Source organism: Theropithecus gelada, chromosome 6 (genome assembly GCF_003255815.1).
Source record: "Theropithecus gelada isolate Dixy chromosome 6, Tgel_1.0, whole genome shotgun sequence".
In the NCBI taxonomy this organism is placed as follows: domain Eukaryota; kingdom Metazoa; phylum Chordata; class Mammalia; order Primates; family Cercopithecidae; genus Theropithecus; species Theropithecus gelada.
In genome coordinates, this window is record NC_037673.1 from 170169457 (window position 1) to 170188155 (window position 18699).

The 18699-nt window shown below is 40.3% G+C and overlaps 1 protein-coding gene across 1 annotated transcript; it reads left to right on the forward strand.

Annotated features, from left to right (window-relative positions):
* The first annotated feature begins 1673 nt into the window (after positions 1–1673).
* Positions 1674–13893, forward strand: C6H5orf47 (chromosome 6 C5orf47 homolog). The gene is made up of 4 exons (XM_025388848.1): positions 1674–2104; positions 10824–10909; positions 12369–12468; positions 13874–13893. Exons 1-4 carry the CDS (start codon positions 1780–1782, stop codon positions 13891–13893), a joined length of 531 nt encoding a protein of 176 aa, XP_025244633.1. The 5' UTR covers positions 1674–1779.
* The last annotated feature ends 4806 nt before the right edge of the window (positions 13894–18699 follow it).

Consider the following 18699-nt stretch of genomic DNA (forward strand, 5'->3'; position numbering starts at 1 on the left):
TTGAGCCCAGGAGGTCAAGACCAGCTTGACCAACATAGCAAAACCTTATTTCTACTAAAAATACAAAAATTAGCCAAGCCAAAAATTAGCTGGGTGTGGTGGTGCACACCTGCAGTCTCCGGAGGTTGAGGCAGGTGAGTCGCTTAAACATGGGAGGCAGAGATTGCAATGAGCTAAGATTGCATCACTGGACTCCAGCCCTGCCACTGGATTCCAGCCCTGGCGAAAGAGCAAGACTCTGACAAAGGCGGGGGTGGGGGGGGGGGCGGGAAGAAAGGGTTAGTGGGAAACCTATTTGTAAAGTTTAAATGTAAAGAAATTACAATATGCACCTCACAGGTTATGTTCTGAATGGACAACTATCTCTCGCTGTGTGCCAGATGCTGAATATACACCTTATTTTGATTCATCCTCACAACTCAGTTCTCTTGAGTTTACATCTGAAGACACTGGAGGCTCAGAAAAGGAAAGCGGCTGGGCGCGGTGGCTCACACCTGTAATCCCAGCACTTTGGAAGGCCAAGGCCAGCGGATCACCTGAGGTTAGGAGTTCAAGACCAGCCTGGCCAACATGGTGAAACCTGATCTCTACTAAAAATACAAAAATAAGTGGGGTGTGGTGGCTCATCCTTGTAATCCCAGCTACTCGGGAGGCTGAGGCAGGAGAACCGCTTGAACCTGGGTCGTGGAGGTTACAGTGAACCGAGATCGCACCACTGCACTCCAGCCTGGGTGACAGAGGGAGACTCCATCTCAAAAAAAAAAAAAAAAAAAAAAAGGGAAAAAGGAGAGAGAGAGGGTAAAGGGCTTGCCCAAATAACCCAGCTGGCCAGTGCCTAACGAGGTTGGGCCTCACATCCCTGTCCCCTCAGCCCTGTGTCTCTTGGGGATCATGGCTCCATCACCACCACCTGCCAGGCCAAGGGCATACTGGAACCTTCCGGCAGCCAAGGGCTCTGTGTTCTCCCCGAGGCTCCCAGATTCACGTGGCTGATGCTCCAGGCTGCTCCAGTCCTGTGTGGGTTCCTCACTCTGAAATCCTCCTGTACCCAAGCATGGGGGTGTCTCCCTAGCAGTGACCTGGTCCCTTTCTCCCACCCTGTTCTTGGAGTAGCTCATTTCCTCTGAGGGGTCTGTACCTCATCATCGTCCCCAACCCAGCACCCGCCCTCTTTCCATTTCTCTCCATCTCTCCTGGGCCTCTCACTTCCCAGCAGCATGCCCTTCCCCGACTCCTGCAGCCCACACAGTGACCGGCTCCCTCGCTCCTCAAGCCCAGCTTTCTCCCTCCAGCCCCCGGCAGTGGTCCGGCCCTAACCTCCCTGCCCCACCCTGCATGGTGGTCCCCGCCACCCCCATGTGGTGATCTGGCCTTAACCCCGTCACCCCATCCCTGGTGGGTGGTCCTGCCCTAGCCCCATCCCCCCCATCCCTGTGGGATGGTCCAGCCTTAACCTCCTCCCCCGCATCCCCATGCGGTGGTCTGGCCCTAACCCCGTCACAGCATCCCTACGGGGTGGTCCGGCCCTAAACCTGTCCCCCTCATCCCGGCGCCATGGTCTGGCCCTAACCCTGTGCCTCCCCCATCCCCACGAGGTGGTCTGGTCCTAACCCCCTCCCGCATCCTTGCAAGGTGGTCCGGCCCTAACTCCGTCCCCGCAATCCCCGCAGGGTGGTCTGGCCCTAACCGCTCCCCGCACCCCTCGACTGCACAGTGGGCCGTCCGGCGCCTGGAGCATCGTGTTAGCTGAGGACCGGGCAGCCGTTGACTGAGGCTGCGATGGCGGCGGCAGGCCGGGGTCGGGGGCAGGACTCTGCGCGCTTCGTCTATGTGACGCGCTTCGGCTCGCATCAGTGCGGTGGCGTCCTGCAGCTGGGCGGCCGCGGAGCTCAAGGCCTTTGGGGTCAGGGGTCCAGGGCTGGCTGTCGCCAGGAGAAGCCGAAGGAAGCACCGGCGATGGCGGGAGTCCAGGGTGGCAGTGAGTTGCCCTCTGGTTCCCGGCCCAGGGTCGCCACCACCCTTGGTGTGGAGGCCGCGGCCGCTGCCTCCTCCCAGCTGCAGACGTCGAGCGTGCGAAGCGGCACCAGACCCTCGGCCAGTGCAGGTGGCACAGTGGGACGGGGCGCGGTGGGGCCGGACGGGGCGGGACCGGGCACGGCGGGGCGGGGCGCGGCGGAGCGGGGTGGGACTGGGCGCGGCGGGGCGGGGAGGGGCGGGACGGGGCGGGACCGGGCACGGCGGGGCGGGGCGGGACGGGTTGCCGCGGGACGGGGCGGGACAGGGCGCGGCGGGGCGGGACAGGGCGCGGCGGGGCGGGGCGCGGCGGAGCGGGGCGGGGCAGGGTCACCTGGTGGGCGCCATCTTGCGGCACGTGGGAGGTTGGGGGCCGCTTTCCTGTCAAGCCGAGTTGCGAGCAAGCGCGGACAAAGTAGAAACCCAGTAATTCCCTTCAGAGGACTAGCGGTAGCCGGGACGGGCACCTGACATAAGAGGAGAGGCCGTTGAATGGAGCCTTTACGGCCCCCTCACGGAGGCTTTGTCCTGCGTGTTGCCGTTCTGGCGGAGGGAGATTGGTTGACTTCGTGAACCCCCCTCACCTGGAGGACTGACTGCTGGGTGCTGTTGAGTCAGCCTAACTAAAAACAGCATGAGCTTTACGTTTAAATCAGGAAATGTCTTAAATTCAAAAAGTAGCCTCCCATAGGTTTTGCATATGTCTTGATCAATTTATTCCTAAATATTTAATCTTCTTTGCTGTTGTAAATGGAGTTTCTTTTTACGTAATGCCCTCTAAATGCTTATTGTGTATAGGAAGCCAATTTATTTTTTTTGAGACGGGTTCTTGCTGTGTCACTCAGACTGGAGTGTGGTGGTCCAATCACAGGCTCACTGAAGCCTTGACCTCAGCCTCCCGGGTAGCTGGGACCACAGGTGGGCACCACTATGCCCAGCTACTTTTTTATCTTTTGTAGACATGGGGGTCTCCCTATGTTACCCAGGCTGGTCTTGAACTCCTGGGCCCAAGTGATCCTCCTGCCTCAGCCTCCCAGCCCTGGGATTACATGCATGAGCCACTGGGCCAGGCCTCTCTTGGTTTTTCTTTTTCCTTGCTTTTGAGACAGAGTCTTGCCCTGTTGCCCAGGCTAGAGTGCAATGACATGATCTTGGCTCACTGCAACCTCCACTCTCCTAGTTCAAGTGGTTCTTCTGCCTCAGCCTCCCAAGTAGCTGGGATTACAGGCACCTGCCACCGTGCCCTGCTAATTTTTTTTCTATTTTTAGTAGGGATGGGGTTTCACCATGTTGACCAGGCTGGTCTCAAACTCTTGACCTCAGGTGATCCACCCGCCTCAGCCTCCCAAAGTGTTGGAATTACAGGTATGAGCCACGAAGCCCAGCCCTCTCTTGGTTTTTCTAAATCAACTTTACTGAGGATTAATTTACATATGTTTTGAAGAGGTTTGCCAGATTTATACACACCCTGGTAACTGCCACCATAATCGAGATATAGAACATTTCCATCACCTGTACTTATAAAATGACAACTTTATTAAACTATAGTTCACAGTGCATACAGTTCACCCATTTTGCATGCATAGTTGACATATTCATGGTTGTGTAACCATCACCACTATTTTAGAATATTTTTAACCCCAAGAGAACCCCTGTATCCATTCTCCCTATCACCATTTACCCTCCTTTATGCATAAGCTCAGCCCTAACCAAGTACTAATCTGTTTTCTGTCTCCATAGATTTAACCATTTTGGACATTTCATATATGTTGAGTCATAGAGTATGTGGGCTTTTGTGACTGGCTTCTTTCACTTAGCCTATTGGTTTTTGCATGCTAATTTTAGATCCTATTAACTCACTGGACACTTTTATTATTAGTTTTATCCTTGATTCTCAGGATTTTCCAGGTATCAGTATATATTATTTGTAAAGAGATATAATTTTCTTTTTCACCCATTCTTTGCCTGCAATAGATTTGTCTAATTGCATTTGCGAATACCTCAAGGGCAATGTTGAATACTATTGGAGATAGCGGGCACCTTAGCCTTGTTCCTGACCGTAGGGTAAATGCCTATAGTGTTTCCCCATTAAATAAGGTACTGGCTATCTGTCTAAGGATTATATATTTCAAATATTACAAAGTATCCCTCAATACTTATTTTTTCAGTTTTTTTTTTTTTTATCATGAATGGGTGTTGATTTTTGTCAGAGGATTTCTCAGGTCTATGGAGATTCTCTCTTTCTTTAGATTTATTCATTAATATGGAATGTAATATAAATGGATTTCTGATTATTGTACCAACCTTGCATTCCTGAAGTAAATTCTACTTGGTTTTAGTGTGTTATTTTCGTAATATAGTGTTGGACTCTGCTAATTTGTTTATAATTTTTGCATCAGTATTCAGAAGGGATAGTGATCTTTAGTTTTTCTTTGTACTCTTTTATCGCGTTTAGGTATCAGAGCTGTGTTTACTTCATAAAAGGAATCAGGAATTTTTCCTTTTCTATGCTCTTGGATAATTTATAGAATGTTGGGATTATCTTGTCTTTGAAGTTTAGGTAGAATTCTTCTGTAACTATTAGGACCTAGTGCTTTTTGTGGGATAATTCCTTAATAACCTTCTCTATATTTTCTATGGAGATTGACCTTTGTAGGCTTCCTAACTCTAATAGGTCAATTTTAGTAACCTGTATTTCCTTAAGGAATTATCTGTTTCATCTGGGTTTCCAAATTCATTTGCATAGATGTCTACAAAGTAGTGTCTTACGATGTTTAAACATTTTCTTGCGTTTTAATGGTTATTTCCCTCTTGTCGTTTCTTTTCCTGTATATACATGCACTCTCCCTTTTTTGTGATCAAATTAGCCAACATTTTGTCTGTTTTGTAAATTTTTTTTTAAACTAAGATTTTGGCCAGGTACAGTGCCTCACACCTCTAAGTTTACCACTTTGGGAGGCTGAGACGGGAGAATTGCTTAAGGCCAGCAGTTCAAGGCTTTAGTGAGCTATGATATGGCCTTCAGCCTGGACAGACAGAGTGAGAACCTGTCTCTAAAAAAGAAAAATCAAAGTTCTGATTTATTAATTAGATATTTTGTTTCTCTAGTCTCTTTCTCATTAATTTCTGCTTTTAATATTATTATTTCTTGTTCTTTCTTTGGGTTTACTTTGTTCTTCTTATACTTTTTTTGTGAGTAGGACATTTAATTCATTTATTTTTATTCTTGTTATTAAGTGTTTAGTGCAATGAATTTTCTTCTAACCACTACTTTAAATACATCCCATAGTTTCCAATATGTAGTGTTTTCATTGTCACTATTTTTAAAAGAAATTCTGTAATTTTTAACTCTTTTCCATAGAGTTACTTAATAGATTTAAAATTTTTAAGTTTTCAGAGCGTCTCAGAGTTTTATTTTTAAATTTTGCTTGTAAACGGTAGGTTTTTGTGATCAAGAGTATTGTTTGTGATGCTTTCATTTTATGGATGTTACTGGTGTTTTCTCTGTGACCTAACTTATCATCCTTTTTGTTCTTTTCACCTCAGAAACCATGCCATTGGAAGACTGCTCCTTTAAATCTTGCTTGCCCCTTTAAACTGAGTCTATCCATTATATTGCATGCTTGGCATTCTGTGTTGTGCCTGTCTCTTTAAATTTCTTCCGTATAGTCTGTACTCTGATTTGCCTAGTAATTTTTTGAGTATTTTCAGATTTAGAATGCATGTAATCTTAATATTGGTCACTTCAGCTCTTCTGACGCATTTTTGTAGTGTTTCTAGTTTCTCTTCCCGCTGGCCAGAGCCCCGTAGGTCTAGGGTATATGGGATCATAGAGCAGCAATTTAATGTTTTTCTCTCATTTTACTTACAGTTATTTTGCAGCTTCAACATCCTTTGTCTTAAAGTAATGCTGAGGGTGTGGTTTTTGCTTGCTGTTGTCTTCAGCTACCCAGAAGCCCTGCATTAAAAGATTGTGAATAAGAAAAGTGATAGGAGCCGGGCACAGTGGCTCAAGCCTGTAATCCCAACACTTTGGGAGGCCAAGGCGGGCAGATCACGAGGTCAGGAGTTTGAGACCAGCCTGGCCAACATGGTGAAACCCCGTCTCTAACCTAAAAATAAAAAATTAGCCAGGTGTGGTGGTACGCACATGTTATCCTAGCTACTGAGGAGGCTGAGGCAGGAGAATGGCTTGAACCCAGGAGGCGGAGGTTGCAGTGAGCCGAGATCGTGCCACTGCACTCTAGCCTGGGTGACAAGCAAGACTTTGTCTCAAAAAAAAAAAAAAAAAAGAAAAGTGATAGGGTCAGATTTATTAGTCCGTGCTGTACAGGAGAGATTGACTTAGAGGCAGGTTAGACTGAAAAAAAATCTCAAATTGAAAACTATGTAAATATTTTGTTTGCTATTCTTTCAGAACTAAATTTACTTTGATAATTTGTTAGGTTGGTGCAAAAGTAATTGTGGTTTTGGACCTTGACTTTTAAGTCTTTATAACTAGGCTCAAACACATCTTTATTAATCAAAATAGGAACCATTACAATCAACACATTTTTGCCAACAAGAAATAAGTGTTTATTCGTGTAGTGTAAAAGTCCACGCGTCGGGATTTGATGAACGCTGGGGAAGCATTTTCTGTGTTCTGCTGGTTGTGGAAGCGTTTTCCCTGCAAAAAGTTGTCCAGATGCCTGAAGCAGCGGTATTTCGTTGGCAAGAGATCAGGTAAATATGGTGGATGAGGCAAAACTTTGTGGCCCAATTTGTGTAACTTTTGAAGCGTTGGTTGTGCAGTGTATGGTCTGTCATCGTTGTGGAGACTTGGGCCCTTACTGTTGACCAGTGCTGCCCCAGGCATTGCAGTTTTTGGTGCATCTCGTCGATTTGCTGAGCATACTTCTCAGATGTAATGGTTTTGCCAGGATTCAGAAAGCTATAGTGGATCTGACTGGCAGCAGACCACCAAACAGTAACCATGATCTTTTTTAGGTGCAAGTTTGGCTTTGGGAAGTGTTTTGGAGCTTCCTCTCGGTCCAGCCACTCCCGCCTCCTCGTTCTCCTTCCTCTGGATCTGATCATGTTACCCCTGCCACAAAGGAATTGGGGGGTGGGAGAGACTGGAGGCCAGAGAACAGTTACGAGGCAGTTACGGTAGTCTAGTGGAAAGAGTGAAGGCCTGAACTAAGGCATTGGCAGTGGAGGCAGAATGGACAGGATCGCATAGCTTACTGAGAGAGAAGGAAGAATTGTGGTCGAGTCTGAAGTCTCTGTGCTGGGCAACTGGATGGATAATGGAGCTACTAACGTCAGTGACCACCCTGCTCTGCTTGCGAAGCCAAGGATATAGTCAAGGGGAGGGGGTCCTGGGGTAGACTTATATTTAAACCAAGCCAGAAAGTGCTTAAGTGCTTAGGTTTTACTCAGTCTTGGGTGTACTTAATGTTTGTTTTTGTTTTGAGACAGTGTCTCGCACTGTCTCCCAGGATGAAGTGCAGTGGTGTGATCTCAGCTCACTGCAACCTCTGCCTCCCAGGTTCAAGTGATTCTCCTGACTCAGCCTCCCAAGTAGCTGGGACCACAGACATGTGCCACCATGCCCGGCTAATTTTGTATTTTTAGTAGAGACGGGATTTCACCATGTTGGCCAGGCTGGTCTTGAACTCTTGACCTCAGGTGATCTACCCACCTTGGCCTCCCAAAGTGCTGGGATTACAGGTGTGAACCACCACACCCAGCCCTTAATGTTAATATTAAGTAGACATTAATTAAATGTGTCACCCTCTATGGGGGAAAAATGAATTATTTTTTCAGTAACATTTACTTAAAACTTATCATGTTGTGGGCCCTAGGTCAGGTGTTAGTGACACAGATGTGTCAGACAAGTAGTCTGCTCTCAAGGGACTTATTAATGAATAATGGGAATATAAACTAGTAGATATGAGTGTTGTAAGAGTGAGCTGAGAATAGCTTTGATAGTCAAGTTCAAGGAAAGAAGAGGCATAGATGCAGAAAATCAGGGGACATGAATAGAGAAATCACTAGTGGGACAGTAGAGGTTATCAAGAGCATTGGCTTTGAAGTCAGAAAGACATAATCCTTGGTTCTGTCATTTGTCAGCAGGATAATATTGGCCAAGTTAGTTAACCACTATTATTCTCAGTGTCCTTATCTGTAAAATGGGGGTAATGGTTCCTACCTTAAAGGGTTGCTGTGAAGGTTAAATGAAGTAATACCTGCAGAGTGCCTAGCACAGTGTTTGGCACAGAATAAGTGCCCAGTAAATGCTGGCACATTGAACAGAGATGGCTTGAAGAGAAGATGGTGATTAGCATGTCTAGCACACAGTGGACATGTACTGTTTATTGAATGAATGAAAAGTAAGTTTTGGACCACATTATGGAATACCTTGAAGACTGTCATTTTTATCGTCACTGAAGATTTTTGAATGGTGGGGTGGAGTAAAGTTATCAGAGACAGCTGCACTTTTGGAAGATAAACTATAAGCTGTTTGGAAAATGTACTGAAGTTTAGAGATTCAGAAGTAGGCAAATCAACTCTTCTAACATTTCAAATAAGACTAATAAATCAGGCCAGTTCCCTGTCCTTACAGAACTTGAAAGCTACATTTATAATTTATACATAATGGAAGATGATGAATGCTATTGTGGAAGTACAAATGAATGCTTTGGAAGTGGTGAATAATTTGGGGAATGAGAGAATCAGGGAAGGCTTCATGGTGGTGGAAGCTCCATGAGATTTACACGTGGGGCTGAGATAGGAGAATTAGGTGGGGAAAACATGTGAACAAAGTGCTGAGTATGGATCAGTGATGGGCAGCGATTAGGAAGAATGACTGGGTCAGAGTGGGTGGAAAGAGGACTAGAGAAAGATTTGAAACATAAGTCAGGACGAAATCCATGAAATACAATGGAGCTAGTCTCAGTACAATACACAAAATGAGTGAAGAAATATGTCTTTTTTCTTTTTCATATCTTCTGTACTTGTTGTATTTTAGATCCCCAAGTAATTACAGGTAGACTTGATGACTCCTGTACTTTCTCAAGGAGTATAGGTTTATGTTGGGTAAGGCTTACAAACAAGAAGCATTTGGGAATGATGCAAATATAGTATTCCAAAGGTTGTAGGCATTTAGAGGGAACGATAGATATGGGTATGTGGAGAGCAGAGTTTCCCAAACTTATTTTCCTATGGCATACCTACATATCATCTGTACTGTTATTTACTTAATATATTTATTTAAATAGGTACATTTTCCCTTTTAATTAAATTTCTTTTTAGAACACTTTAAATCATTACTTCAGTGGAAAACCTGTACCATTTGCTATAAATAGAAATTAATTAGAAACAAATATAATAAAGGCAAAACAGTATTATTAAATTCTAGCTAAGTAGGTTGTCTCCTGAGAGCTGTCCGTGGTCACAAAGGGAGACGAACAAGTCTTAGAGAAGTCTTAATGACATGCTGGTACCAAACTTAGACTTTCTCCCAAAGGTAATCAGAAGATTGAAAAAAACTGGAAAGGGAATGAGTTTCTCACCACGAGTTAATATTCCTTAGTGCTATGTCTGTATGTCTGTGACCTGCTCCAAATCAGTGGCATGTTTCTCACAAATTCAGAAATGCCATTTTAGAACATATTCTAGTTTATTCAATAAATGGAATACTTATTGTATAGCCAATATCTATGGAATTGGATACTGGATCTCCAGTGAAGAATAAAACACACTCCTCAAGTAAACGGTGTCATAAATCCTATGATACCTGAGCAGAGGGTGCTTTGTCAGATCAGAGAAAGCTCCCTGGAAAGCTAAGTATTGAATGAGTAGAAGCAAGTGAGATATAGAGCAGTGGTAGGGCAGGAACAAGGTGGGGAAGGGTTGAGGTGAGGGAATATTCTAGACAAAATGAGAGCCAATAGAAAGGCTTTCGGGGAACACATGCTCATTATTTTATAATTTTGTCTTTGGAAAAACAAACCCTTGGGTTTTCTTCTAACAGTTAACATTTGGGAAGGCAGCATGGTTTAGTGAGTATTCAGGAAGCCCATTCACTCTGGATAACCCTTATTATACTACTGTGTGCGTGGTAGTGTGAGTGGGAAAATGAGTAAGACACACATGACCACTGCCCTCCAGGAGGTCAGAGCCTAGTGGAGGAAACGCATGATAAAAAGGTGGGCTGAGTGCTGTGAAGAAGGTGTTCTGGGAGCTAGTGCTGGGTGTTGAGCTGCGTGTGCTTGAGGGAAGGCTGTAGAGAAGAGGTACGTGTGAGCTGAGTCTTGAAGAACAGGTAGAAATTTGCCTGGGAGGTGTGTGTGTGTGTGTGTGTGTGTGTGTGTGTGTGTGTGTGCGCGCGCGCTGGAAGTCTTAGGAATTAGATACATTTGAGGAACCACAAGGTATTGTGTAGTATTGTGTAGTTGGACGTGTAGTGTCTGTCTGGAGTTGCACTGAGAAGAATGGAGACTGTAGAGATACACTGGGGCAAGATGTGTTATCTGGTATTTGTTCATTCTGTTGTTGGTCTTTTTGGGACTAGCCTTACAAACCAGAAAAAGAAGACTGAACTAGCTGGATGATTTTCTAGGTACTTGCCAGATTATGTCTAGTTTTCTTGGTTGTTTTCAACATGTTGTTAGTGAACTGGTAAACCAGTATTACCTGGTGATCAGAAATATACCAACAAGTATAAAAATCCTCAAAGAGACCTCAGGAAACATTTATATGGTGTCTATTTTCAAATAGTAAATCCTTACATATGTTGACCTTTTCACTTTCTTCTTAAATATTAGGTTTAATCCAGAAGGATGCAGCTAAAAAGTTTGATTTTCCCATACCATTGAATGAAGCTTCCAAAATAATGAAGAAAAAGAAAAAGGTATATTGCTATGAAGGAGAATGAGCAATATTTGAATTTTAGATCATCCTCGCTAAATACAAATGTGTAAAGATATTCAAGACAGTGAAAATAGTTCCATCTTTTGAATAATTTAATTTTCTGAAATGAGAAATAGAAGTAATTCAGCAGAAATGGAACTGGGTTTGGAAATATTTATTAACCATAAAGAATTGTCCTTCCAGTGTTATACCAGTGAAGGTATAAAACACATTTTAATCAAAATGTAACCCCATTGGAGGATTTTTCAAAGCATATGTTCCATAGAAGATAATAAACTGTGACAGATAATGTAGTATAAGAAGAAAATCACAGATTTCATAGAAAGTAATAATGTATCTATAGTGGTCTTTTTAAAGACAAGGAATATGTAATAGGTTTCTAGCAGGCAATCTGAGAAGGATGATCCACTGCTGCTGAACTGTTCTCGCTGCTAGTTGTCCAAATGTCATGGTAACTTGAGTGTTTTGAACATATTCAAGATCAGATGCTCTGCAAATCTTTGATTGCCACTGTATGTTTATACTTCACAGCATCATTAATATTCAGTTTAAAGAAATTATTGGTTGATAGTGACACATAACATTGTGTTGTTTCTGAGCTTTGAGTTGTTTGATATCTGTGTATCGTATAAAACAGCATTAGAGGTTACTAACTCTTGTGCCAAATATATTTTGAGTGAGCATCTAATTTTCCTACTGTACTAAGAGATGTTTCTTCTGAGAACCAGTTCCCTTTAGGTGAGGAGAAAAGAGCAATAACCAATACTTCCTTTTAATTAGTGTGTGCCAGATACTGGGGTAAGTACTTTACATATGTATTAAATATTTTTTCCTTAATTCTTATAATCCAGTGTATGAAGTTATTCCTAGATGAGATTAAAATACTCTCCCATTGTCAGGCAACTGGAAAATGGCAAAGCCAGAATTTGAGCCTAGATGTATTTGTTTGATTCTATAATCCTTGTTCTTTCTCTGCCAGTATATTTACGTTCTCTAGTCCTATTGCTTTGGTGTGTCCTAGGAGAAATACTTAGTTCTCAACTGGAATAAAATACATTTAAAAATAAAATCATTGCCTAATGGTTTAATCATGGGAATATAAATTCACAATTTTTAAAAATTGCCTTTCAGAATGGAATGTGTTAGAATCAATTAGGTTGGACCTTATAGTCATTGCCTTTGAAAGGCAACTTCATCCAGGACTGTTAATTTAAATACTACAGGGGGGAAATTCTAGGAATTTCAAAGAAGAGAACAGATATTTCAGTGATTGTGGGTAAACAATTACACTTAGGTTTTAGTTCTCTAAATGCTGATATAGCCTTATAATGATGATATCAATTGACATACAACACAATTGAGTCATTCCTGGTTGCCTCCATGAAAATATATTCCTACTTTTCTGCTCAGCATTCTTTTACTGTGCTTATCTTTTTAAGGTTTTAGTATGGAATAGAGTATACAAAGTCATTTCAAGAATGCTTGAAGAAAATGAAAAATATAGACACAGGCTGAAATGCCAAAGGTTATCTAGTGAAAGTAAGTTAACATAATTTTTATTGTGTTAAAAAGAGTGGCCTCTGTAACAGTTTAGTTATCCTGGGATCGCATGAGATCAGCAGTTTTCTTAATTGTCACATTCAATATACAGAACTATAGAAATGAGACTAGCATATTATCACTGTTCATCATAATTACAAGTACAGAGTACCTAGAAGCAGTGAGTGCAGAGAGCACAGGTATAGGAGTGAGTGGAGGAATGTAGAAGGAATGACTGGAATTTACTTAGCAAAGGGAACATACTTTTCTGTTAAATGTGAATCTTAATGTCAATTAAAAAATAGAAATTACAAAGCTCATCAGTATTGATGAAGAAAAACATTTTAACTACAATATAAAATTATACATTGTGTCACTTGGTGAAGTCATTTCCTATCCATGGAAGCTACACTCCTGCTTAATGCATTTTACAAAATCTGCCCTTGAGTTATGGCCTTGATGTCATTATTTCATTCCTGGAAAACAACTCATGAATTAAACTGTGCTCTAAAGCTGCATCACTATTGAGTTGATATCGTGGTCAGAGCAAAATTAGATGTAGTCTGGTGTGTTTATTAAAATAATTTGTAGTTCTGGATTTTCAAAAAATTAAGTTGGATAAAATTTATGTAACTAATAATGCCATGTGAATTGATAAATCACAAGTTATTTTCTTTCCTTGACATACATTTCTTTCCTTAACATGTCTTTCTTTCCTGCACATGCTATCATGAATGTTTCTGTGAGTTCTTAGTACAGTCATTCTATGGCAACTTCTGTTTCATAGTCAGTAAAACTGCAATATTTAATTTCACGAAGAATATTTTCATAAGATAATCATGAAAACAGAATGCCATTTTGCAAGCAGTGGAAACTTACGGTTCATATAATATTGCATCAGTGGTAGCATGAATTGTTTGCAATAATGGCAGATTAGTGAAAATGTGTTTCACTTTTCTTATCCAGAAAGGAGGAGAATGAGGTGGGGGGTGGATAGGAAAAAGAAAAGTAGTCAGAGGTGTCTTAAACGAAAAGGATGTTTGAATAGGCAGAGCAGTGTGCACAAAACCTGGACATGCTTCTGAGTGCTAGTTCAGATCACTGTATAACTTTGAACTTGTTGGATTCTTTTCTGCCTCAGCAAGAGGCCTTCTCTTAAATGTAATCTTGTAAGGATTATTTAACAACTTAAAATGATATGCTGTGTTTTCCATAAATAGCCTCTTCCAAACAAGTTCATTATTTTACATTACAGTGTTAAACTAGATTACAGAACTTCTTTATAAAGCTCATAATTATGTTTAAAAATGTATTATAACTTGTATTCCATAATATGTATTTATTAATGGGAAAACCAGTGCTAGAGGCCATCTTAAATTTTCCTTATTCTTTATGTTGTTTGCAGGCTCAAATTATACAAGATGAATCTTCTTATCTTCTGGTAAGACTCTATTTAGGTAATAATTATAGAGTATAGATTTTTTCCCCTTCCCTTCTATATTCTCCCTTCTCCAAACATTAGTGTATAACCAACTGTTGCTAATTCCAGCCAATTTCCTTTCTTAAATCCAATGTTTGGCACATAGTAGGCGCTCGTTAAAATACTTCCTGACCTTTAAAACTTCGTTTGGGCCCCATGTCCGTCATGCTGTTATGCTCCATGTTTTTCCTTCTTCTTTCTTTTTTCCTATTGTACCCTCTGAGGGCAGAATCTTCTTCTTTTTGTTTATACCTCTACTTAGTTCTCTTTTCCTTTGAGTATATTGTCGTATTTCATGCTATCTTACTACTGCTCCTTTTTATTTCTTAGTGTCCTGCACTGCAGGCTGTGTTATGGCCCTTGTCCTGCCTCACTTACCATATTTCCCTTTGCTACCACCTAATAACAAATGCTGTCCTAGGAGTAATTGTTGTCCCCATTCTCTCTTTACATATTCACTCTGAGATAACTCACAGATTATAGCTTCAACTACTCTTCCTGGATATATTACCCTTAAATCTCCATCCTACCCTTGACCTCTGGTCATGTACCTCTGATTTTCTTTAGGCTGTCTACTACTACTTTCTTTTTTGTCACCTCTACTGATCTACTGAAATCTACACACAGTTATCCTTTTTTTAAAATTTTTTTATTTTAAAGAGACAGGGTTTCACTCTGTACCCAGCCTGGAATATAGTCACTCGATCATAGCTCACTATTGCCTCTAACTCCTGGGCTCAAGTGGTCCTCCCACTTCAGCATTCCCTCCCAAGTAGATAGGACTGCAAGTATGCACCACCATGCCTGTCTAGTTAAATTTTTATTTTGTATAGTTGGGGATCTAGCTATGTTGCCCAGGTTGGTCTAGAACTCCTAGCCTCAAGTAATCCTGCTGCCTCAGCTTTCCAAAGTGTTGGAATTGCAGACATGAGCCACTGTGTCCAGCTGAGAGTATATTTTAGACATGAACATGAGCAAATTCATGGAGTCAAGAAAACGTTTAGGGAATGTACGTGTAGGGAATGTACACTTTGATTAAAGATTGTTTGACACAGTAACCTAAGAAAGTTATAAAAGTATACTGAGATAGTATTTCTAAGAGTCTAACTTGAATTTTGGGCAGAGGATTTGTACTTCATTCAGTAGGGAATGAAGAAATGGACCATTTTCTTAATCTTTTATTCTAAATGATTTCGAATCTACAGAAAGATTATTAGGCTAATACAAAGCACTCCAATATACTCTTTACTAAGATATGCTGTTTTTTAACATCTTGCCACATTTGCTTGCTCATTCTTCTTCTCTCTCTGTGTATAAATACTTCAGTGTGTGTAACCTAAGAGCAGGGGTATCTTTTTGTGTAACCACACTACAGTTATCAAATTCAGGAAATTGAACATCAATATGAAACATAATTTATAACCTACATTTCACTTTTTTCCTATTGCCCCTAATAGTGTCTTTAGTAGGAATTTTTTTTAAAATTTTGCTACTAGATATACAGTTCAGGATCATGTATTGTGTTTAGATGTCGTGTCTCTTTGGTCTTCTGTAATCTGTAGCAGTTTTTCAGACTTTCTTTGTCTTTTTTGATATTGATATTTTTGAAGAATACAGGCCAGTCATTTTTTCAGGCTATTTCTCTTGCTGATGCCTACTTATGATTTGATTCATGTTATGCATTTTTTGGCTGGAACGTTGTATATGTAATATAACTTTCCAAAGGATCGCATCTTGAGTTACGTGATCTTCACTGATCCCTTATTGATGATGTTAACTTTGAGCTCTTGGTTAAGTTGTTACCCATTTATAGTTACTATTTCTCCTTTTGTAATTAATAAGTATTTCATAGGAAGATAATAAGGGTATGCAAATATCTTGTTTCTTTATGAATATAAAGAACATTTTAAAGCAGTGGAGCTATGAGTTTTGCATTTTAGAAAGAATATGATGTCATTTGTGGAAATATTTGGAATGGAGGTGAAATAGGAGGTGAAAAAGAAAATCTGGGGATTGTAATAGCATCCAAGTGAAAAGTAAAATGCACTTAAATGAGGGTTGCAGAGGGTGCAGAGAGAAGACAAATGATCAGGTATGGGGATAAGATGATACTGAGTTTTGAGAGTGAATAAGAAATAAGGAAGTCAGGAGAAAGGACTAATTTCATGAAGGTACTGAGTTTTACTTTTGGCATGTTGAATTTTAGGTAATAGTGAGGTACCCAGGCAAAAATGCTAAGCAAGTTATTGGAAGTGTTGTAAGGGAGGTAGTGTGATATCTGCAGTGCATAAAGGTCATATGTAGTTCTAACAGTAGATGTAGATGAAAACTTTAATGTGAAGATGAAGAGAGAGGAGAGGACTGAGTACAGAGTATCAGGCAATGCTGAGGATAAAGAGGAATTTTCGGTTTTGGAGTCTGGGATTATAGGGATTACAGGGATTATTTGGAGTCAGGAGTATGAGAGAGATTATTGTGGGGCTGAGGAGGGAGACAAATGAAACTTGCAGAAGATCACGGGATTGGGAGTTCGAAGGAGGGCAGAGACCTTGCTTAGTGAGAGTATAGGGGTCTAAAAAGTAGGAGCATAAAAATATGTTATCTACGAACATTTGAAAAGTTTCAGCACCTAGAGGTAAAGCACAGGTTCCAGTGATGACTGTCTAGGCAATGGCCTTGGTTGTGAGTAAGTGGCCTGGAGGTGAAGGCCTGTGATACAATGTTTCTGTGACACATTTCTTGTAAATGGGACTGTTGAAGTCACCAAAGGTATTGGCAGGAGTTGGAGTTGAAAAGAAAAATATGAGTTCCACACTGAGTGTGTTGGAAACTTTTTATGTTCAACTAGAGAAAGTAAAAGTCATTAAAACAATTAAGTACAGGGAGTTTCTAATGGTTGCTTTATAGCCTTAGAAATGCTAAAAAATTTCAGTGACTACTGATGATGATATTTTATATTAACAAGAATTCAATTTTGTCATTTTTTAATTTAGATTAACCTATCTTTGGATGTTTCCCAAAGAAGATTATGAAGAACCTAAAGATGAAACATTAAATGAATCATAATTATTTAATTTATGCAGCATAAGGTTTTGTAGTGAATATGAATGAGGATTTTAGGTTTGCTTCAATGTATGTTAATTTTGATGTGTTTTATTAGAATTGGGACTTTAGTAGTTGAATAGAAAAACTACCTTCTTTATAAATTAATAGTATTTCTTTGCTATTTAATAATACCTTTAGTTAAATATTGTTACCATATGCATGCAAGTGTTATTGTCAGAATTAATACTTATTCTACATACTTTTAAATTAACTTTATACATAAAATTTAGATTAGCATATCAATGCAATTACATGAATTTTCTAATTACCAGCTTTTCCATTTTATTAATGAGTCTACAACTGCTGCTTTGTACATCTCTTCTTTTAGATGTAACTTTTAAATTAAACTTGGATTCGTTTAAATTATTTTTGGCTTCCTCTAAACTTCTTTATTATTTTATGGGAAAAAACCTTAGAATTTACATAGCAACCATTATTTTGGGTGTTAAAACTAAGCGAATGATTATTTAAGCCATCTTTTCATCCTAAGGAAAGTTAGGAAATATATGCATTTATAATATGGATATATTATAATGGACTATATTATAATATGGAGTATTTTAGGAAAATTTTTGGGCAAAGATCAGAGGAGATGCCCTTTACCTTGCCAGACCCCTAAGTAATAGATACATTATTTTTAAGTCAATGAATGAGAGGATTAGAATTCTGAAAATCATTTAGAAGTATTGCTTAATAAGTCCTTATTTTCTGCTCAGCGTTAAGTAGTGATCAACTTTCACCTCTGCCAGTTTTTCTGCTTTTTTGCTGGTATGGTCTCTCTTTCTGAATTGAATCAAAGGCCTAGGTGGAACTGGAAACTTAGGAGGGAAAGACAAAATGAGGCTTGTTCATGATCAAATTCTGTGTGCTCTAGTTGCTTCTTCCCCCTGGAGTGGCAGGTGCTTTTCTCTCCAAGATGATTACAGTGATGACATCCATTCTTTTTGGGGGGCATTGAGAGGGTGGGCTTCCGAATTATTTACAAAGGTATTACAAAGTGTTAATATACAAAATTCTCAGGAAATAGTACAAGTTGTAAGGACTGTAAAATAATTCATAGTTTTGTTTCTTCCTCTAATAGTTATAACTTAATTACTTCAGGAGGCTACAACAGTGTATAATTTGTGGTAACATGATCTTCTAGTGACTACTTATCAAATCCACCTGTTTCCAGATGGAAGGACACATTGCTTGGGGAAATGGCCTAGGTTTTTTTTTTGCCATGTGGGCTCTCAAGTTTCCCTGCATGGAGGGTAACACAACTTCTTTATATTATGCTGGGTAAATTTCAGGCTGCTAAATCCTTGGGTGAAGCTTCAAGTTTTACCTTATGCAACTGAAGTCTATTGCAAAATGAGACATATTTACACTGTTTATACTGTAATTTATGCTGCATAAAGTTTTGTAGTGAATGTGAATGAGGATTTTAGGTTTGCTTCAATGTATGTTTACATTTATGTGACTTATACAACTTGGCATAGTAGTCTGTTTTAATTTATTAGGTATATCACTATTTATTAGATTTAAAATAAGAGTCTAGCACTGGATACAAACTCAGTTTATTTTGCTATTCTAGAACCATGGAGGAATGAAGACTGTCACTGAAATGAATGTTCTAAATCTTTTAATTTTTGTTTAAGAATTTC